Genomic DNA, 23,480 nt, shown 5'->3' with positions numbered 1-23,480 from the left:
AGTTGGACAGTCAAGAAACTTTATGAATATAGGTCCATTATTATTTCTACACAGTTTCGATTTGGTTTTTGTCATTTTAAAGTAAATTGAGGTCCCCCCAAAAAAGTATTATTTTACTCAAACGACCCGCAGGCCGGATTGGACTCCTTGATACACCTGATCCAAAGTATTTTCAGATTTCGTTATCAACAAATGTGGCGAAAAGTACAGTAAATGTAAAAATAAGTACAGTAAATGTAAAATGCACATAAAATCAACCGTGTAATGTTTGGATTCAGTCATGTGTCAGGTGAACTGTTGTGTCCTCAACGTTGGTCTAATAATGTTCCCACAATCTCCAAACAGTTCCCTTTCAATTGCCACCACGCTTATGCATTTCATATTTCTTCTGTAAAAAAACATTTCAGTTTGGCCCTATCCATTTAGGCCAATCCCCATGAGTATAAAGAGTTCAGATAATTCACTTCTAGCCTCATTAACAACAGCTACACCCGTCTATTAGTCATAAAGTTACATAAGGCGTTTCCTCAACACTTTTCAAACCTGAGCCTGGACTGGGCTCGTGACATGGTGTGATTGATTCCTGCCTTGGCTCGTCTTACACTCCCTGGGATTCCTTCGGTGTGCATTTAGCTCAATTGAAAACAGCAAGCCCAAGGGCCCCTTTAGGAACTAGAATGTGTTGTGGTGCAGTACATGTTGTGTCAACTTTAAAAGGATGTCATGGAAAGCTGGGGTAGTTGTCAATATGCATTCCAGCAAAAAAGGAAAATAGGTTAAATAAACTAGAGGGGAAAAAACACTGTATAGGTTAGTGTTGTTTGGTGGCACACAGTGAGGGTGGATGTGATGAGATGGAGACTCACAGAGATGAACTGAGAGACAGGGATCATCTCTTTGCCCTCTGTAATGGTGAAGAAGAGAAGGTCCTCCATCCCAGAGATCAACTTTTTCCTGTGAAGACCAGACAACACATTGCATCATGTCAATCAGTGGAGGCTGCTGAGGGGAGGATGACTCGTAATAATGGAATGGCATCAAACACATGAAAATGTATTTAATACCATTCTCCATTTTCCGCTCCAGCTATTACCACATGTTAGTCATCCCCAATTAAGATGCCACCAACCTCCTGTGATGTCAATTCTACTGTAGGTCTGACAGGGACATTGTTAAATATTACCACTGCATTACACAGTGTTTTGATAGTTGACGCTCATCTGTATAACTTTTCTCAAAACATACAACATGTGCAAAAGAGCACTTAATCACTTAAGACAACTGTGTATGAACAACGTTCTATGTTTTTATTTTCTCCCCAGCACCAGGAGTATAGTAGTGTGTGTAGTGTAGGAATAATGTACAGTAGTGTAGTGTAGTGTAGGTGTCTAATGTACAGTAGTGTAGTGTAGTGTAGGTCTAATGTACAGTAGTGTAGTGTAGTGTAGGTCTAATGTACAGTAGTGTAGTGTAGTGTAGGTCTAATGTACAGTAGTGTAGTGTAGTGTAGTGTAGGTATAATGTACAGTAGTGTAGTGTAGTGTAGGTCTAATGTACAGCAGTGTAGTGTAGTGTAGGTCTAATGTACAGTAGTGTAGTGTAGTGTAGGTCTAATGTACAGTAGTGTAGTGTAGTGTAGGTCTAATGTACAGTAGTGTGTGTAGTGTAGGTCTAATGTACAGTAGTGTCGTGTAGTGTAGGTCTAATGTACAGTAGTGTAGTGTAGGTCTAATGTACAGTAGTGTAGTGTAATGTAGGTCTAATGTACAGTAGTGTAGTGTAGGTCTAATGTACAGTAGTGTAGTGTAGTGTAGGTCTAATGTACAGTAGTGTTGTGTAGTGTAGGTCTAATGTACAGTAGTGTAGTGTAGTGTAGGTCTAATGTACAGTAGTGTAGTGTAGTGTAGGTCGAATGTACAGTAGTGTTGTGTAGTGTAGGTCTAATGTACAGTAGTGTAGTGTAGTGTAGGTCTAATGTACAGCAGTGTGTGTAGTGTAGGTCTAATGTACAGTAGTGTAGTGTAGGTCTAATGTACAGTAGTGTAGTGTAGTGTAGGTCTAATGTACAGTAGTGTGTGTAGTGTAGGTCTAATGTACAGTAGTGTAGTGTAGTGTAGGTCTAATGTACAGTAGTGTAGTGTAGTGTAGTGTAGTGTAGGTCTAATGTACAGTAGTGTAGTGTAGTGTAGGTCTAATGTACAGTAGTGTAATGTAGTGTAGGTCTAATGTACAGTAGTGTGTGTAGTGTAGGTCTAATGTACAGTAGTGTAGTGTAGGTCTAATGTACAGTAGTGTAGTGTAGTGTAGGTCTAATGTACAGTAGTGTGTGTAGTGTAGGTCTAATGTACAGTAGTGTAGTGTAGTGTAGGTCTAATGTACAGTAGTGTAATGTAGTGTAGGTCTAATGTACAGTAGTGTAGTGTAGTGTAGGTCTAATGTACAGTAGTGTAGTGAAGTGTAGAAGTGTAGTCCATCTTAATATCTGCTTTCAAACCAATTCCACTGACTATTCAGCTCCAAGTTCCTACATTTAGTCTATGATTAAATTAGTTGTTTGGATGGAGTATTATTGGGAATTCCATTTGAAGTCCACTTAGTATGCATAACAAAATGTCTGAATCAAAGATAATAGCTTAATTTCATGTTCTGTATACAAGCCTAGTTTGAATACAAAATCAGCAGTGTTGGGGAAGCTAATCTGAAAATATACCCTGAGTGTACAAAAGCATTAGGAACACCTGCTCTCTCCATGACATAGACTGACCAGGTGAATCCAGGTGAAAGCTATGATCCCTTATTGATGTCACTTGTTAAATCCACTTCAATCAGTGTAAACAGGTCAGATGCTGAAAAAGACAGGAAATCTTGCCTACTTTAACCATATTTTCTGTTCTTTTTGCAAAAATGTAGTGTGTAGTTCCAGTAGTTAGCTACACCACTACATGGCAAAAAAAAGTAATTACCTACTGGGCACACACTGTTTGAATCAACGTTGCTTCCACAGTATTTCAATGAAATTACGTTAAACCAAAGTGGAATAGACGTTGAATTGACGTCTGTGCCCAGTGGGTAACTACTGAAAACACTACCAAGATTTGAATTTAGTTCAACTACCACCACCAAACTACAGCTAAATGTATTTGAATTACTAGTTGAGCTACATGTAGTTCACTACTCCCCATCACAGAAAATCAGTAACCCATTATTATAGGGTCGTTCTTTTGGTTTCAATAACTTTTTGACCGCACCCCTTTGATTTGAACAAAACTTTCCATACATATTTACTTATGGGATAAGTTATAAGAAAGTGAGTTTTTGGACCTGAATGCCAAAACATTTAGGTGATAGAGGTGCTCAAAGTTGACCTGTTTTGCATACCCCACCCTACCACGAGACATCCATGTCTTCATTACTGGAAAAGATAAACGGTTGAGTTTGATATCACTTAAAAGCTTACAAACACGGTTGACAAACTATTTTATAATTTCTTGATTTATTTATTTATTTATAAAAACTATGTACTTTTTTTTTACGTGAATTATCTAAAAACGCGTAAACTCCGATTATTTTGCTTTACACATACTGTATGTTGTAGCTTAGAACCTATTTTACACCATCTGAGGTTTTTGTGTTGTGCCCGCCATCGGTTGAGACAGCATACTCTTAAATAAGGGTGCATGTCATTCAATCATAGAAATACAATTCATAGAATTGCAGACCGCTGCAATTTAGCTGGTACATCATTGAAACTTAAATTGAATTGACATTTCAATCTCCCAATTACTACCACAAAGAAGGCTGCCGGTCCACCCACCATCAAATGTCAACTTAAACTGAAATGTCTATTCTATGATCTATATTTCTATGATTTCAATAGGTTTCCTATGGAAGATTGACAGGTTAATTAAAACAACTGATATTCCCATTCAATTCAACATTCTCTGATGTATGGACCTCCATCCATCTTTGTGCTACAATTTTAAAGTTGAAATGTACATTTTATTTCCCTTTTAGTCAATCAATCAAATGTATTTATAAAGCCCTTTTTACATAATCAGTTGTCACAAAGTGCTTATACTGAAACCAAGCCTAAAACCCCAGAGCACGCAATGCAGATGTAGAAGCATGGTGGTTAGGAAAAAATCCCTAGAAAGACAGGAACCTAAGAAGAAACCTAGAGAGGAATCAGGCTCTGAGGGGTGGCCAGTCCTCTTCTGGCTGTGCCGGGTGGATATTATAAGAGTACATGGCCATTAAGGCCAGATCGTTCTTCAAGATGTTCAAACGTTCATAGATGTCCAGCAGGGTCAAATAATAATCACAGTGGTTATAGAGGGTGCAACAGGTCAGCACTTCAGGAGTAAATGTCAGTTGGCTTTTCATAGCCGAGCATTCAGAGGTCGAGACAGCAACATGACACCCACTCTGTATTCAAGAGCATGCTGTGTCTTAACCGATGACGGACACAACACAAACACCTCAGATTATGTAAAATAGGGTCTAAACTACAACATATGCAAAAAGTAAATACTTTTTTGATAATTGAAGTTAAAGGTTTAAAAATGACATGATTATATATATTTGTTTTATGTTTCATTAAATTATTAAATAGTTTGACAACCCTGTTTGTAAGCTTTTAAATGATATCAAACTCGACTGTTTATCTTTTCCAGTGATAAAGACATGGATGTCTCATGGTAGGGTAGTGTATGCAAAATGGGTCAACTTTGAGCACTTCCATTTTCTAAATGTTTTGGCATTCAGGTCCAAAAAGTTACTTTCTGACCACTTCTACCATGGGCAAATATGTATAGAAAGTTTTGTTCAAATCAAAAGGGGTGCAGTCAAAAAGTGATTGAAATCAAATGGAACGACCCTATAGGATCTCAACAGATATATAATTTCACTCTTTGAGATAACTTGTCAGTACTGTCTATACTGGCCAGGGGTCCCCAACTAAATTCAGATGTGGGCCGATTCTTTCTTGAGCGGATGGTCGGGGGGCTGGAACAATTATTAATAACAATAATAAGACACTGCTAATTGACGTCAAGAAGCACAAAGATATAGTAATTGACAAAAACATCATCATTTCAAACCTTGATTACATTGGGATACGATAACATATGTCTCTATTTATGGGTGGGAACACTTAGGAAAATATTTCCTCAATTAAAATCAGTTGATATCCTGTTGATTTTAAATTATTTCATGTCCAACAATGAAAATGTATTTGATAAAATGGGGGTTCAAATAAAATCACCTGCGGGCCGAATTTGGTCCATGGGCCGAACTCTTCTGTAGGCACTACATCGTTAGGGAAAGAGTAAGTATTTACCTGCACTCTGCTTGGTCCATATCATTGACAGCTTGATGATGGAAGGGTTGCTGACTCTGGCTGTGTGATGATGCGCTTGTGCATAACAGCTGAGATGGTTGCTCGCTCCTGGATAAGCCATTGCTGTCACACCCAACTCGTATGTAGTTGACAGCATGTTTGAGCAGTTGTAAAACTCCCGCATTTGTAGTCCGCAGACGTTTCAGACAATGCATTAATAAAGGGTGGATCGCAACCAAAGAACAATACAATTAGAATATAATAAACACCGTAGAGGCATCAGATCTGTGTCCAGTCGGAGGCTTTATGTCAGTTTTCATGCAAGCGAGCGCAGTTAATAGACATGATACTGTCGCGTGGGGGTGGAGTTGTGACTGGCAGAAGTTGGTCGACAGATGAAATAGGCCAGTGACCAATGACAAATGAATACAGACCGGGAAGAGGGTGAGAAATGTACGGTCCATGGCACGGGTATGGTTCTGATTTCAAATTACGTGATTCAGTGGCTAGGGGCACAGTACAAATCTAATTATAGGTTACTTTTCCGAGCAGTTTCTATGGAAAACATTGCCCAAAACCTTTAAATACATTGCTGTAAGATATAATATTATGTAACCTTGTTGCAACTGTTGAACAAGAAGTTGTAATATCATCTGTAAACCTGTGAATAAATGTGAATAAATAAATAATACAATTACCAAAAATGTTTTGAATTCAACTGCTTACAATTTCATGGTTACATTGGCTATGGTGAAATCAAGCCTACCAATGAGCAGAGATGGCATTGGGGGATGTTCTAGTAATTTGTAGCATTTATAGCAAACCCGGACGACGCTAGGCCAATTGTGCGCCGCCCTATGGGACTCCCAATCACGGCCGGTTGTGATACAGCCTGGAATCGAACCATCAGAAAGTATCCATACCCCTTGACTTATTCCACATTTTGTTGTGTTACAGCCTGAATTGAACATTGATTAAATTAATTTTCTCCCCCTTCTACACACAATACCCCACAATGACAAAGTGAAAACATGTTTTTAGACCTTTTTGCAAATGTAGGCGATTGAAAATGAAATACAGAAACATCTAATTTACATAAGTATTCCCAACCCTTTGCTATGACACTCCAAATTGAGCTCAGGTGCATCCAATTTTCGTTGATAATCCTAGAGATGTCACTACAACTTGATTGGAGTCCACCTATAGCCAATTGTATTGGGTGGACTTAATTTACAAAGAAACACATCTGTCTATATAAGGTCCCACAGTTGACAGAGCATAAACTATACCATGAAGTCCAAGGAACTGTCCATAGATCACCGAGATAGAATTGTGATGAGGCATACATGTATATTTGGGGAAGGGTATAAAACAATGTCTATAGTGTTGAACGTTTCCAAGAGCACAGTGGTTTCTATCATTGGGAAATAGAAAAAATATGGACCTACCCAGACTCTGACTAGCGCTGGCCGTCCGACCAAACTGAGCGTCCGACCAAACTGAGCAACTGGGCAAGAAGGACCTTGGTCAGGGAGGTGATCAAGAGCCCAATGACCACTCTGACAGAACTACAGAGTTCCTTGGCTGAGATGGAAATCTGAGGGGGCACATATGGCATGACCCTCTGACTACAGTTGTAACAATGTGTACTTACACTGTAATTACAATTCAACTACCGCTGTATCTACCATGTAGCCTAGGTATGGGTTTCAGTACACTTGATATAAAGTCGGACCAAATTATCAAATGATTCCCTTTTATTTCACTATGTTCAAATAAATCTAAGCCTACATCGACCTTGTAGTTAGTGTGGTTATCTGCGTAGCGCTTATAGCCAATTTCTGATGTAGATTTGTGGATTGAAAATAGAGCTTGCCAGCTTCTAGTCCTCAAAACCGGAAAAGAGTCTGATGTTAAAACATGCTTAGGAGATCTTATACGTTTTGTTCAATGATGTAATATCAGTCAGTTAACATGACCTTTAGGAATTGTGAAGCCTTTATGTGATTTATGTCCTCGTTTTAATTACATACATTTCACAAAAAGCTGATGAAAATGATCTCATAGAACAAAACGTATAAGATCTCCTAAGCCTGTGTTTACCACATACCTTATTCTCGGCGTTTATACAGAAACCCTCCAAAAAAACCATTCATTTCCCCATAGGCTTTGGCCAACGAGCCATGGTGGAGTTAGTGGCTAAAAAAGACGTCATTACTATTGCTCTCTATTGTTTGTTGTTTAAAAGAACAACCGGTCCCCCTATTCAATACCCTTTCAAATTCATAACCTTGAAAAACAGTAAATACACAACCATTTTTAGATCAGTATGGCGGGGCAGTAGGCGGTTTTCATTTCTAGGCTGAGGCAACTCAATGCTACTCCATAATAAACCTATAGGACCTGTAAGACCTGTTCTGCTGTCTGTTTACGTCTCTGCCTGTAGGTGGCAGACTCCTTCCAGATCTAGCACCTCAGATCCAGGCTGAGTGTCACTGTCTGTGTGTCTATTGGATCTATGAGAGGGCATCTCTCAGGGGGTCCGTCACGCACACGAACACTCACACCCTCTCTCTTTCACACACACATGCACACACGCACATACACACCAGGCACAGGCACAGGCCCAGTGTTCCTACCCACAAGCCTCTGCCTGCCCACATGTCACTCCTCACCTCTCTGTACCTCTCTGATCCTTCATGTGCTCAGTGTTTGTGTACAACACGCATTATCAACACACTGGTATAAATTAGCCTCTCTTGCTAAGGATAAATTATTTGACTGGTTAAGCCATTACAGGCATTCATCAACTTTTTCTGAAATCTTTAAACAGTTACAATGTGTACCTTATTTGATATCTATCTCTCATGTAGTATGAAAAACCCCATTAAGGAGAGGAATAAATTGGTGGATTACATTACATTTACCAAGATTCTACACAGCAAATTGGCCAGTGTTACCTAGTGTTGATTTTTCAGTGTAACATGTCTAGTGTTGATTCAGGTGTTAAATTAACTCTGTAAATGTTACATGAACACTCATTGGTGTAAAATAACCCCAGTGTTGGTGTTAATTACCAGTATTAAACCAGAACCATGCCCATCATTATCATATTTTCCAGCATGCTCTATTGCAGTTTGATTTTTAGATTGATTTGTTTCAATATCTATGTTTTTGTATGTACATTGATTAATTAATTAATCTTATGCTACTCAAATATAAATAACATAAATGTTTCTAACCCAATCTGTTACTTGGATTTATTGCACCTGTTACTGAAATGGTTGTTCCTGTTTAGATAGTCTCATATCTTAGTCATTCTGAATGCAGGTTGCGGGTGAATTTACATTCAAAATGTTGGATCTCCCCACTGGCTGGATTCCAATTGGAATTACAGATCACTTTGCAAGCCAGCATAATGTGACTTGATGTGGCCTGTAAACCATGAGTTTCAGGCCACTGTATTAAGGTAAAGCTTTCAAAATAAGGCCTTATGAATTATGTGTTGTATTGTGTTAAATAATTTAATTTCAATGATAACATATTTGCTTAGGTTCTCCCTTAAAGGCACAGGACTGATAATGGATGAATAAAACAACCATGTCTCTGTCACTAACAAATACAGTCATGGGTGGTAACTCTACAATTAACTCGGCAAGGCACTCTGGGAAATATGCAAATAAGGCTTTACACTAAGCAGTGTGTTAATTTAACAATGAAAAGTGTGGACCCCTATAGACACTGGACCAGTGTTAAATTTACCACTCTCAGTGTTGATTTAACACTGGATAATTTCCTGTGTACCAAGAGGAGCTCACTTCAAGGCACTTCAAGGAATTCTTTCAGGAGACATGATTGTCATGCAGACAGTGTAGGCCCCCAATGGTGCCCAGACTCCCCATCCATCCGTCCTTGTAGTTGAAAAGTTCCTGCACCCACCCGTATAAGATTACATGGGTTTTAGACTGTATAGTCTGTACAGCTGTTGGGTAAATTGCTATAGTATCCACTTCCAGATTACCTGCAATACCAAATAAATGAGGCCTCAACCGGCACTGGTGGAGCCTTTGGATTTGCCTCGCTAGGCATGTGACTGCTCCAAAGGGCCACATGCTAACCCATGGTCTCCCTACACTACCTCTGCCGGTTGTAGCTTCTCTGTTTTCAGGAGAAAATGTTTTCCATTCCTCTGCCCATGAATACCAGCTTTGTCCCCCCAGCCTCCATCTTGTGTGAGAAAGCCCCCATGCCCCACCCTCCCTGCTTGCACAAACTTACCCCCCCCCCGTCCCCCCGTCCCCGTCCCCCGTCTCACACAGGAAAATAAACATACCGGTGCCTTCTGCTTTGATTCAGCCTCAGTAGTCTGTGAGCTTGGATAAAGCCCTGGAGCTTAGAATAACCTACAATGGACAGTCAGTTTGAAAGACTTGGGGGTTGGAGATGCTGTATTTGGACAGAATTATGGGTCAAAAAGTATTCTGGTGAAATATAGTAGTTAACAGACTCACCTAAAATGTCACCATGATATCCTGGATTTAGGAGAAACTGCTATAGATTTCTGTTGGGTCTAAAGCTTGTCTGGGATTCCTTCAGCAGTTCAGGGCATCTCAAATAGTGGTATCTACCCAGCCAGGGTTGGGAAGTAACTGATTACATGAAGAAGAAGAAAATACGTTGTAATCGGATTACAGATACTTTAAAGCAGGGGTGTCAAACTCATTTTAGCTCAGGGGCCACATGGAGGAAAATCTATTCCCAAGTGGGCCGGACCGGAAAAATCATGGTATATATAACTTAAAAACAACAACTTCAGATTGTTTTCTTTGTTTTAATACGATCAACATACAACATAAAGCTGGAGCCTGAGGACAGTGTGTCCAAAATAGTACAAGCACAACATCACTATTAATCATAAAACACGTCAAGTTTATTTGAAAATTCTAAAGAAAAAGAACACACAAACACACAATGCCTCAGTGATTAACAGAACTGTTTCACAGATCACAGAACTATATCAGGGTGTCATTTCTCAGGCAGAAATGTAGATAAAAATAATGAAATCCTGTTCCCCAAACAAGTGCAAGAACCACAGAGTCAAGAATAGGTTAAATATACAAATAAAATAAAATCAATTAAAAACAATAGCACATCAACATAAAAACATATAAACATAAATCTGAAAGCGTTGCTCAAACTCCCGTAACAGTCCAGTTATTTTATCTTTGAACCGCTTCATGTCTGCCATATGTTGGGTCGCGCACACATTTTTCAGACAGGGGAAGTGAGCTGCATCACCACCGGCAAGTTGCGTCTCCCACAATGACAGCTTCAACTTGAAAGAACGTATGCTGTCATAATACTGCGTGACAACTTTGTTGCGCCCTTGCAGCTGTTTGTTCAAGTTATTCAGGTGCTCTGTAACATCCACCATAAATGCAAGGTCCGGCATCCATTCTGCGGAATGAAATTCTAACACTGGTTTGCCCTTTTCTTCCATGAACTGTTCAATTTCTTCTCGTAAATCAAAGAAACGCCTCAGCACAGCACCTCGGCTTAACCATCTTACCTCAGTGTGGTATGGCAGGCCATAGATGTGGTCTTTCTCTCTGAGAAGGCTGTCAAACTGACGGTGATTCAGGCTTCTGGATCGGATGAAATTAACAGTTTGGATGACCACCTTCATGACGTTATCCATCTTTAATGACTTGCAACACAAAGCCTCCTGGTGCAAAATACAGTGAAAAGTCAAAAATCACGTCCTCCATTTGCAGATTGCACTTTCTCTCTGAACTTTGTCACAACGCCTGCTTTTTTCCCCGATCATTGAGGGCGCACCATCTGTAGCCAGGCTGACAGCGCGGGACCAGTCCACTCCGACCCTGTCCAGCGCGCCGACGAGTGCGGTAAAAATATCAGCTGCTGTCGTTGTATCTGTCATCGGCACCAACTCCCACGAACTCCTCGGTGACGGTCAATGTGTCATCAACTCCCGCGGATGAAAAAATGGCCAGTTGTGCAACATCTGTAATGTCCGTGCTTTCATCAATTGCAACCGAAAAACGCAATAAATGACTTTACTTTTTGCTTCAACTGGCTGTCCAAATCCACTGAAAGATCGGAAATCCTGTCTGCAACTGTGTTTCTTGTCAGGCTGATATTTGCAAAAGCCTGCCGCTTTTCAGGGCACACAATCTCCGCTGCCTTCATAATGCATGTTTTTACAAATTCACCCTCACTAAATGGTTTTGAAGCCACTGCGATTTCATTAGCAATGAGGTAGCTAGCTTTCACTGCAGCGTCACTGATGTCTCGGCTGTGAGTAAACACAGACTGCTGTTTCTTCAGACCCGCCAACAGTTCATTCACCTTCTCTCATCTCCGCTGTCCTTGAAAGTTGGCATATCTGTCGGCATGAAGACTCACATAGTGGCGACGAAGGTTATATTCTTTCAGCACTGCAACATGCTCTGAACACACCAAACATACAGCTTTCCCATTCAATTCCGTGATTAAATAGGATGACCATTTTTCTTGGAACACTCTGCGTCCACTTTTCTCTTTTTTGACAGAGACATATTGGGGCAATGAGGGTGCCAAAGCACATAATGTTAAAAGTAGAAGCCGTAATAAATATTGCGGGCAAAACAAAGTAGCTCATTGGCTGCACGTGCTTGACCTACTTGCTCTGCCCCGGTATAAACCGTTTGCTTGCTTAACACAATTGCTATTGCGCCATCCAGTGGACGCAATTGGAACAGCCGTTTATTTTATTGAAAAATTGCAGCGCATTTTTATGCTTTCAAAATTATTTTTTTTTTCAAAAATCATCTCGCGGGCCGGATTAAACCCGTTTGCGGGCCTGATTCGGCCCGCAGGCCGTATGTTTGACACCCCTGCTTTAGAGAAACTACATGATTACTTCATGATTACTTTTAAATTCAGAAAGGATGTTTGCTGAAAAAAAATATGTTATGACACCTTTCGGTTTTCTCAATGACATTCAATTCAGCATTGAAAAAAGGTGCAAGTTTAAGTTTGTTCCACCTGAGCGAGTCTGACCACAAGTCAGAGGCCACTATGATGACACACCAAATGCATTTGAGGGATAATTTGGGTCTTCTTTTAATGCCTGTTAAGGGGAAAGTAATCAAAAAGTAAAGGAAGGTAATCAGATTACATTACTGAGTTTGGGTTATCCAAAAAGTTGTTACTGATTACAATTTTGGACAAGTAACCTACTAGTAACTGTAACGGATTACATTTAGAAAGTAACCTACACAACCCTGTACCCGGCTAGTATCATTGGACGATTTCACACAAGCACATATCAGAGAGTGCTGTGAACCCCAAAACACAACTACTTCATGAATTGCTACACTGCCTTTCTCTGAGGAAGAGGGGATGTTGTTTGTTTGTATTTATACTGAGGGTTTGGAGGGACTTTCAAACACATTACCGCAATCATGACTATGTTGTTAGGTGGAAATAAAAGTACAGGCTTTGTTGTCGGCAATACCTTTCAAATACAGTATAAAGAAAAGTCAGCAAAAAGTTGGCGGTATGCTAAAATTGGCGGCAAAACGTATTGGTTTGAAAGGTGTCTTTTTCTGACCCTCCCTAAACCCTCTTGGGCGTGAGAGGTATGCTTTCTACTTTGTAGGACAGAAGGTTTGAATGATGTTGGAAGAAAAGCCAGTGAGGAAAATAGTGTCTGCGACACCTTCATTTTATGCTTTTACTATCCAAAGGGAATTGCTACATATCCTCTGCTTTCAATTTTAGATTACTTCTTAGACGTTAATTTGATATTGATCATAGCGAGAGGAATATTATAATTTTGTGTTGAGTGGTGAAACAAAACTCACTAATTAGAGAATGTTAAACGCTTGTAGAGATGTGATGCATCGTTAATTTCGCTTTTCAAATTAAAGAACACGTCCATTATCCATATACCACCCAGCATGAATGGAATTCTCACTCATTGCCAGCTTTACTCTCTCCTACATTCCTCCCCATAGTGACACAGACATACAGGCCTTAAAGCGCAAACAGGCACACACACACCTCTGAAGCTAGAGTAGCCAGACAGCTCCACCGACTTCCACTGGAGGGAGTTTTTTCACCAAGACATCTTTACACTAGAGATGTGCACTGAAATCCAAATATTCCACAGATTCTCCTCATTCTCCTCAGCAGAAGTTAGAGTTCCTCTAGTTAAACACAGTGCAATTGTACAGTGTTGAAAAAAATATATTTTGTGTATCTTAATTAGATTATATTTTATAACCTTTTTGGTCCCATGGTCTCTGTGTTATCTATTCTTTGGTAATCTGGGTAACCTATCCAACTTTACAAATGTTACCTCCTGCACCATTTATTAAATTATAATAGAAAATTGATAAAATAAGAAATATATTTTATAGAGATGAGAATGAATTTGCATACAGGCCCTGTCCTTTGCTCCTCTCTGTGTACGCAGCAAACCACAGCCACCCCTCCACTGTGGCCACCGTGCCGAAACCTAGACACCATCTAGACCCCTGGAGCCTCTTTGCAGTCGTACAGTCCTGAAAGATCACCCCCCTCCCTCCCTCTCCTTCCGTCACCACCACCCCTTCCCATACCCCCCAACCCCACCCCCACCATCCTCCTACCTTCCCCACCCTTCCTAAACCCCCCACCCACCATCCAGCAATCCCCACTGCCCTGCCATCTCACAGCATTCCGTGGGCCCTGCACACAGAGGCCTATTGTGTGCTCAGGGAGACGGAGGCAGTGTACAGTCAGGGGAACCAGAGAAATGTCTAGAATGGACCGTTTTCTATCTCACGTTAAGTTCTATTGACCTTGGCTACCATTGTGGACGCGCAGTTCAATTGATCCATTGTTGTGATCTTAAGGCATAGTACACTGAAAAATGCAGCAGAAGTTATCAGTAAAACAGAACGTTCCAAATAAGTCCCCAAGATGGCTGTCTATTAGGCATGCAGTTGAGTGATGCTTTCAGTGCAATGTTTCTCCTGGAAATCTGTCACAGTTAACTGATTAACCACAATTGTAGTCTTTATCAACCTCCTCCTTTACGGTAATGGTCATATGAGGGTGTCGGTTGTATTCTGAGAGGAAGAAAAATAGTTGACGGGATATTAAGTGATAGAAGGCTGCCGGGGTAGGTGGACCACCACCTATGTATGACTGCATGTATCATAAAACCCTGCTATGAAGTATTGTAAGAAGTGATCAGTAACTCACTACCGTCAGTTTTGCTAACAATTTACTATAATTAATTTACTATTACTGAATTACTACACAGGTATAAGAGCAATTTAATGTACAGTGATATTTTAAATACTGACCCTCCATCTTCATTCATGTAACCAGGCAACGTTAACCCGGCTTGACCTTATAAACTGGAGAGGGTGTTATGGAGAAGGAGAGTGTGCTGTGGTCTATTGTCTCAATAGAACATATTATTGGTTAATCTAGGACAGGCATGATGGTAATTTAAGACAACAGTTAGTCTCTCTGACAGACATTCAGAGCTAGCTAGCTTGGTAGTTGCTTTAGGAACAGACAACAGCATGGTCAGATATGAGGACTGCATTGGTCAAGATGCTTCCTATGCTCTTCCAAATCAACTGATTTAGGATCAGCTCTCCCTTCCCCAATCCTAACCTTAACCAATATGATCCAAATAATAAAACTGTCCCTGGATCAGTTGTTACTGTATGTGCAGAAAGTGACCTGGGGTGTGATGGAGGGTTCAGACTCTTTCTTCCCTGTATGAGGGGGCTCTCTAAAAGGTTATGACCCCGGCGTGACTGTGCCTCTCCACTCAACAAAGACCCCCTTTCAGGCCCTCTCACCTGGCCCTATCTGCCTCAGAATGATACGTGATAAAGATCATAGAGACGTTTCATACCCTGGTTCACAACTTCCGAGCTTCATAATGAAGAAAGACTGACATTAGTGTTATCTTGTCTCTATCAGGAATGTTATGGCACTGGAGAAGCAGGAAACCCTGTCAAAGCCCATTTTGTTTGCCTGGAGGGGACTGTTGGGCATCTGAACTGTTGTGACAGGTAACCAGTATAACATTGGCAATAGCAACAAGCTCCATGTACCGGTGGACATTACTGTAATTTGTAGGGATACATTGTTGGTTTAGAATAGACAGTACGGTGCTGCTTGCTGAGTAGTTACAGCTCGTTACAGTTGGTGTGTATTTCTGTTCACAGTTACATTTTATTCAAGCCAACACTATTACTGCATATGCAGGAAACTTACTGGAAATGCCGGTAACACGCCTTCAGTTTCCAGCCCCTTAATATCCATTGCAGTCATGGCAGACATCTTCTTTTAACTGCTTCTCACAGCCTCATTTCAACTGGTCTTTCCCCAAACAGACAGGCCTCTTGCCGAAACTCGGACTGACCCTAAGTATGCAACGTGACCATGATATAACACTGTCATTGACTGGAGTGCTCTACACACCCAGAGGTTGCCTCAGGTCCTGCAATAATTAGACACCCATAAAGCCATAATCCAAGAATCTCTGTAGAATCAGCCAGGTTAGATTGAGTTAATCCTCAGAGACAGGCTGGCCGTTTCCCATGCCCTCAGTGCTCCCTACAGTAGTTCACACCATGGTCCACTTCATCTACCCTCAACTCTCATTGTTAGCAAAGTGGATTAACCTTTACATTTTTTTTTTAAGTAGGTTAGTTTGAGGCCAGTGAGCGGATGAACACCAAGTTTGTTAACAATTCATGCCAATAAAGCCCTTTGAATTGAATTGAGAGGGAGGGAGAGAGAGAGAGCGAGAGAGAGAGAATGTTGAAATGTAGAGACTTTCTAAGTATTGGCCTACAACATTTGCCAAGTGTGGGCACCTGTATACAGTCGTGGTCAAAAGTTTTGAGAATGACACAAATACTAATTTTCACAAAGTCTGCTGCCTCAGTTTTGATGATGGCAATTTGCATATACTCCAGAATGTCATGAAGAGTGATCAGATTAATTGCAAAGTCCCTCTTTGCCATGAAAATGAACTTAATCCCCAAAAAACATTTCCACTGCATTTCAGCCCTGCCACAAAAGGACCAGCTGCCATCATGTCAGTGATTCTCTCGTTAACACAGGTGGGAGTGTTGACGAGGACAAGGCTGGAGATCACTCTGTCATGCTGATTGAGTTAGAATAACAGACTGGAAGCTTTAAAAGGAGGGTGGTGCTTGAAATCATTGTTCTTCCTCTGTTAACCATGGTTACCTGCAAGGAAACATGTGCCGTCATCATTGCTTTGCACAAAAAGGGCTTCACAGGCAAGGATATTGCTGCTAGTAAGATTGCACCTAAATCAACAATTTTTCGGATCATCAAGAACTTAATGGAGAGAGGTTCAATTGTTGTGAAGAAGGCGTCAGGGCGCCCAAGAAAGTCCAGCAAGTGCCAGGACCGTCTCCTAAAGTTGATTCAGCTGCGGGATCGGGGCACCACCAGTGCAGAGCTTGCTCAGGAATGGCAGCATGCAGGTGTGAATGCATCTGCACGCACAGTGAGGCGAAGACTTTTGGAGGATGGCCTGGTGTCAAGAAGGGCAGCAAAGATACACTTCTCTCCAGGAAAAACATCAGGGACAGACTGATATTCTGCAAAAGGTACAGGGATTGGACTGCTGAGGACTGGGGTAAAGTAATTTTCTCTGATGAATCCCCTTTCCGATTGTTTGGGGCATCCGGAAAACACCTTGTCCGGAGAAGACAAGGTGAGCGCTACCATCAGTCCTGTGTCATGCCAACAGTAAAGCATCCTGAGACCATTCATGTGTGGGGTTGCTTCTCAGCCAAGGGAGTGGGCTCACTCACAATTTTGCCTAAGAAAACAGCCATGAATAAAGAATGGTACCAACACATCCTCCGAGAGCAACTTCTCCCAACCATCTAAGAACAGTTTGGTGACGACCAATGCCTTTTCCAGCATGATGGAGCACCTTGCCATAAGGCAAAAGTGATAACTAAGTGGCTCGGGGAACAAAACATCGACATTTTGGGTCCATGGCCAGGAAACTCCCCAGACCTTAATCCCATTGAGAACTTGTGGTCGATCCTCAAGAGGTGGGTGGACAAACAAAAACCCACAAATTCTGACAAACTCCAAGCATTGATTATGCAAGAATGGGCTGCCATCAGTCAGGATGTGGCCCAGAAGTTAATTGACAGCATGCCAGGGCAGATTGCAGAGGTCTTGAAAAAGAAGGGTCAATATTGACTCTTTGCATAAACTTAATGTAATTGTCAATAAAAGCCATTGACACTTATGGAATGCTTGTAATTATACTTCAGTATACCATAGTAACATCTGACAAAAATATCTCATAACACTGAAGCAGCGAACTTTGTGAAGACCAATACTTGTGTCATCCTCAAAACTTTTGACCACGACTGTAGGTGGACAGGTCAACAGTGTCATTCACTCTCAGTGAGGAGATCTAACTCCTCTTGGGGGAATACATGGACTTTCATACAGTAATCATATAGATTTGTGTGCACAATAGCTGATCCATCTTAAAAACCTGTTTCTCATCTATTGACCTGAGTAGGGCTGTTCTGGGTCCTAGGTCTAAACTGCAACTCTATGGACATGATCCCAGGTAGACTTCCAACACCATTGCATCAAAAGAGACATGATTTATAAGTAATTCAGACATCAGGTCACTATTGCATTACACATTTGTTATAAGCTCATATAGAATAGAGTTGCCTATTTTAAGTGCCAATAAAACAAAGCCTATGAATAAACATCAGTTGAATATGAAGGTAGACCTATTAGTGAAGGCCTAAATCCACCTGCAAATTGTAAAATGGCAAATCTGTTATTGGTTATTGTAGCCTATTGAGCGACATTCTGAAAAGGTCTACTTTAAATATTGTAATGCCAAATTATCGATAAATGTGAGTTTGCCAGGTGAGTGACCATACTGCACGCTATTCCAATTGGGGTTCGAGAGATAACCAAAAAGTGCGATTTATAAGTAGGCTACCTCGTCCTCGCAGGGCGTGGGAGGAATGGGAGAAAGAAAGAGGTCCCTAGGAGAATAGATGATGATGGTGCTGAGGGGAGGGAGATGTGGGTTGGGTTTCAAGCTCGACTGGGGGTCGGGGGGAGGACTAGTATTTTGGAATATACGAAGATTCGTAGAAGGTACAGTGGACATAAAACCGCTGTTCTTGCCCTGACGCGGTGGGTGTAAAGTGCCGGCTGGGGCCCCGCGTTGGATTCCACTTCGATTTTGGAAGGTTGACTGCATGGTTCGGTTGTAGTCTCTGGGAACACACACACTTAATTGAAAGAGAGCCGCGTCTGCTCCGTCCCATCTTTTTTCTCACCCAAGGTCCTGCATGTCTAATATTTAGACATGTTCAGCTTTGTGGATTCACGGACTGTTCTGCTACTTGTAGCATCCCAAGTTGTTTTAGTATCCATTGTCAGATGCCAGGAAGAGGATGACCGTAAGTTACATCATTCTGTTGAATTATCTTTAGCAAAAGTTTGTATTCTTCTGATGATGCCATTTTATCAACTCATATTTTACTTTCTGCGCGTCTGTGGCACTACCTTGGCATTTAAAGTTTGTAGTTTCTGCGCAATTCTCACCTTCACAACGAATATGCATATCACAAGATATGAGAATGGGATGTGATTTTGTGAACCACTTGGGTACATTGGCATTGATGGAGGGCACAAACACATACCAATATATCTGTCGTTCATTGGAGGAATTGCACAATTATGAATTAGAATTCTTGCAGATACAATTCAGAGATTAAATGTTAATTATCTGGACTGTTAAACTGTACATGATATCAACTTAAGAAATTACTATTTAACTATTTAAATAATGGTATTGAATTGAACATTAACATCCTAATACTGGTTTGATATTGGCATAGTTAATTACTACATTTTGGTTACATTGTAAGTGTTTGCAAATATATGGGGCCTATGAAAGAGTTTACCTTCCTTTTGGGAGGATAGGTGAGGATATCAAGGCACATCTGTGTGGGATGGAGAACCAGGTGAACAAGTGTCCGTTTGTTTCACTCCTGGATACTCTGTGGATCCTGTCGCTCTCTCTAGTTGTGGTGCCAGTATTTAACAACACAAAACCATTTGGTGGAGACAACAGAGGAGACACAGTGGCTCACTTGAGATGCTTTGGCAGTTCAAGAGCTTTTTAGGCAATTTAGAAAACCTTTACTTTGGCATTTACTCCCCTGAGAAAACATTCTGATTTCAAAAGAATAGTTATATTGTTTAAGGTGACTATTTGTTAGACTAGTGGGATTAAAAGTGTAATTGTTTGGTGCTGTGGCAGAAATAGTTGAAATAATTAATTATATTCATAATTTAAAAAGACAGGGTCAGACACAGCTTGACCCCAGACTAGAAGGCTCAAAGGGTAGCAGGAAGTGAATGGCAGTTGGTCACTCAATAAAAGAGAGGAAGGGATATTTTATGAAGAAACTATGAAACAGGATACTACTGTATGTTGCTGGAGAAATGGGCTACACCACATTATGCAATGTGTAATGTATCATGTGTTGCTTTACGTTCCCCATATTCATGGACTTGTGCTACATAGCCTAACATTTTTCATCCATTTCTCCTTAAGTACTCCAAAGAATAGCTTTTAGGGGCCACATGCCCAGTGTGCTAGTAGTTTTAAGCATTTAGTAAGGAGTTAGGGATTGTGCTTCCATATATATATTGCCACAATGGCATGTTGTGGAACAATATGCCACCAACCAACCCCACCTTATGTGGGGAAAGCTTAAATGGTTTACTCATTTGTTATATAGTATAGTTTGGTAGCAGGTAAGTGCTAACAACCACTTTCACAAAAAATGCAACAAAAACAAATAGCTATATTTAGCCTAGTAGCCCAACATTAGAACCTATGCATGAAAGCTACCCATTCTCAATTCTCCAATGTGTTTGAACTGGCGCTTGACACAGCTATGAGATCCAGATGGAGAATTTTAGAAGGACCCCCTGTTTACTTAAGGCAGCAGCTTGTCAATTGGGCACAGTCTCCCAGTGTGAGGGATTCATTCATACAGGTCCACTGGTCACCAGGGAGCGCAGTAGGCCTACAGGTTAAATATACACACCCCACCACTTGAAATACCTACTTCTACTGTAAATGCTAAATGTACTCTTTGTTGGTGGCATGGAAGCTGCCTCAGAATCCTCCTGCATATGTTTACTGTAATCTGAATGGATACTTTTGTTGCTTTTACTTCCTTTGGAGTTACTGAATCTAGCAGTTTGGGTGCAGGATAAATCAACCTGGATGAGGCTTGTTGAGCTGTGCTGCTTTATGAAAATAAACAATTAGATCTTGTGAGACTGCGGCCCTCAGGTAAAATCAATGTTCTGAATCAGCACCCACCCAGACCAGTGCCTTGAAAGATCCAGTCTGCCATGCTGCCAATCCATGTTGTATCGTTTTGAGATTAGTCTATTAGGTCTAATACCTGGATGGACATATTGATGCCATACATTTGTATAAATTATGCTGATATGCTTGTCTTTAATATGGTTGATAATTAATGCTTTCGTGTGATGCTGGACATCTCTGCTCTTCTTTGATAAGGTCACTCCTACTTACTTTTAACGGTTCCTAAAATCAGATCGGATCATGGCAAAAAGTGTTTTAGCTACTCGGCACCGTGGTCTTGGAATTCTCTCCAGACCAGCTTGAAACTCCAGGATTTTGTTTCCTTGGAGGAGTTTAAAAGTTTGTTTGACTCACATGTTCCTGAGGAATGTGATTTTCATTGGTACATGTGAGTGATTTTTTATCTCTGACGCTTGTATGTTTCTGTAATTGAAATGTATTTGTGTCTACGTCAAAACATATATACTTTTTATGGTGTGTCTATGTAACTTGTTACAGTATGTCTGATATTTGTCTCAAATATTGTTCCCCCTGCTGCTGTCTTGGTTGGACCAGGTCTCTCTTGATAAATATATGATTTATCTCAAAGAGACTAACCTGGATAAATAAAGGTTACATGAAAACATTTTTTGTGAAACCTGTTGATTGTCCCCCATTGGGGGTGGAGACTCCCCCAACCTGTGGGTGAAGTCATGTGTGTGAGTGTTGTGATGCTGTGCATGTGGTATAAATGAGGCCTAATGTTAAGCTGATAACTTGTGTCTCTCCCCCCTCCTCCTCCCCCCTTCACCCCTGTCTACCTTCTGACCCCATCCCTCTCCTCCACCCCATCTTGCACTCAATGCCCATCCTGCTTGCCCTCCACTCGACCCTGCCATTTTCATACCCATGCGCCCCCCTCACCTATACACTATGATCACTGTCATGCCCTCTTTGACACCCACCCATCCCTATTTACCCCTCTCCTGCCACTTCCCCCATCCACCACCACCCTCCAACCCATCTCTACCCCCTGCCCTCTGTACCACCCCCTGACGGTGGCCACAGAGGCAGGCGGCTGCATTCAGGATGCCCGTCGCTATAACGACAAGGATGTGTGGAGGCCGGAGCCGTGTCGTATCTGTGTGTGTGACAGCGGGTCAGTTCTGTGTGATGAGATCATCTGCGAGGAGATCAGAGAGTGTGCCAACCCCATCATCCAACCTAGAGAGTGCTGCCCCGTCTGCCCTGCTGACGCCAGCGGCCCCACTGGTTGTAATTTATTTATTCACACAATCATAAATAAATTACTGCGCCCTTTTAACATGCCAACACTTTTGAATTGGGAACTAAATGGTAGTTCATATGTTAACTGGGGTTAACAGGTCCCCAGTGGCTTATTGTACTGTTCATGACTTTGGTGTGCAGACATGAGTCTGGACAGGAGTCAGGACAGATTTTGTGGCTCATAAATTGGTATTAAAGGGATTTATAAGTAGCTAGGTGTGATGTTCCCTATTCAAAAGTGTTACCTTTTCCCCTGCTTGTTTTGGGTTGGAGACAAGACCTGCAACATCCTCTGGATTATCCCTCTCTATGGATGTTCACTTCATGAGAAGTTTAATCCTACAGTTGTGGCATCTGGCTTCCACTTAAAACAACAAGGGTCAATATTGAAAACGAGACACTTCTAAGTTTGCTTTAACTAGTGGATAGTGGCTAAGAAGCTATCCTGAGCAGCCAATCACTGTGTCATTTTGTCCAATGGAAGCTATTTTCCCACCACATCAAAGCGATCCTATTGGGTGAAATAAGACAATGATTGACAAGACATGATAGTCCCACCCACTTTGGGGTTCTGAAGTCTCATTTCCTCCATCACTGTGTAATAATTAACATTTTGACTGCTTTTCCTTCTTTTTCATCATGTACTTCCATCATGTATGGTTATGATCCTATTTCCAGTGACATACACATGTGGGAGTCATTATTGTACTTCACTTTACCAGACTTGAACCAACCTACACTCTTAGAAAAAAGGGTTCTTCGGCTGTCCCCATAGGATAACCCCTTTTGGTTCCAGGTAGAACCCTCTGTGGGAAGGGTTCTACATGGAACCCAAAAGGGTTCTACCTGGAACCAAAAGGGTTCTACAAAGGATTCTCCTATGGGGACAGCTGAAGAACCCTTTTAGGTTCTAGATAGCAGCTTTCTTTCTAAGAGTGTACTCCCAGGCTCAACACAAAGTAGACAACATAAGCAAAGAGAAGAGAGGCAAACATATGATAATATAGAGTGCAAATGTAATATTACTGTCAAGATTCAAATATATATTCACTTTGAACATAGAACAGTCATATTTGCTCATCAAACAACACAAATAAACCAAAGCTGCTTTCACATTTCAATCATTGTCCATGTTATATACACACCTACTCTTGGACACACCTACTCTTTCCAGTGTTTTTCTTTATTTTTACTATTTTCTACATTGTAGAATAATAATGAAGACATCAAAACTATGAAATAACACATATGGAATCATGGGGCGGCAGGTAGCTTAGTGGTTAAGAGCATTGTGGCAGTAACCGAAAGGTCGCTGGTTCTAATCCCCGAAACCTAGGTGAAAAGTCTGTCGATGTGCCCTTGAGCAAGGCACTTAACCCTAATTGCTCCTGTAAGTCGCTCTGGATAAGA

At 41.1% G+C, this 23,480-nt stretch overlaps 1 protein-coding gene and 1 pseudogene across 1 annotated transcript in view; one reads left to right on the top strand and one right to left on the bottom strand.

Annotated features, from left to right (window-relative positions):
- The window catches only part of LOC121538107 (glutaminase kidney isoform, mitochondrial-like), a 34,920-nt gene extending 29,113 nt beyond the window's left edge, over nucleotides 1-5,807 (bottom strand). Inside the window, exons 1-2 of the mRNA XM_045207192.1 lie at nucleotides 5,339-5,807; nucleotides 867-954 (exon numbers count right to left, since the gene is read on the bottom strand). Of these exons, the coding sequence (XP_045063127.1) occupies nucleotides 867-954; nucleotides 5,339-5,553 (303 nt within the window). The 5' untranslated portion in view covers nucleotides 5,554-5,807. The remainder of the gene's footprint in view (nucleotides 1-866; nucleotides 955-5,338) is intronic.
- A 12,744-nt stretch (nucleotides 5,808-18,551) lies between these two features.
- Nucleotides 18,552-23,480, top strand: part of LOC121538109 — a 28,612-nt pseudogene continuing 23,683 nt past the window's right edge.

The sequence above is a fragment of the Coregonus clupeaformis genome, chromosome 24, assembly GCF_020615455.1.
Source record: "Coregonus clupeaformis isolate EN_2021a chromosome 24, ASM2061545v1, whole genome shotgun sequence".
Classification (NCBI taxonomy): Eukaryota; Metazoa; Chordata; class Actinopteri; order Salmoniformes; family Salmonidae; genus Coregonus; species Coregonus clupeaformis.
Note: the sequence above shows the minus strand (reverse complement) of the source record. Positions and strands in the feature narration are given on the sequence as shown.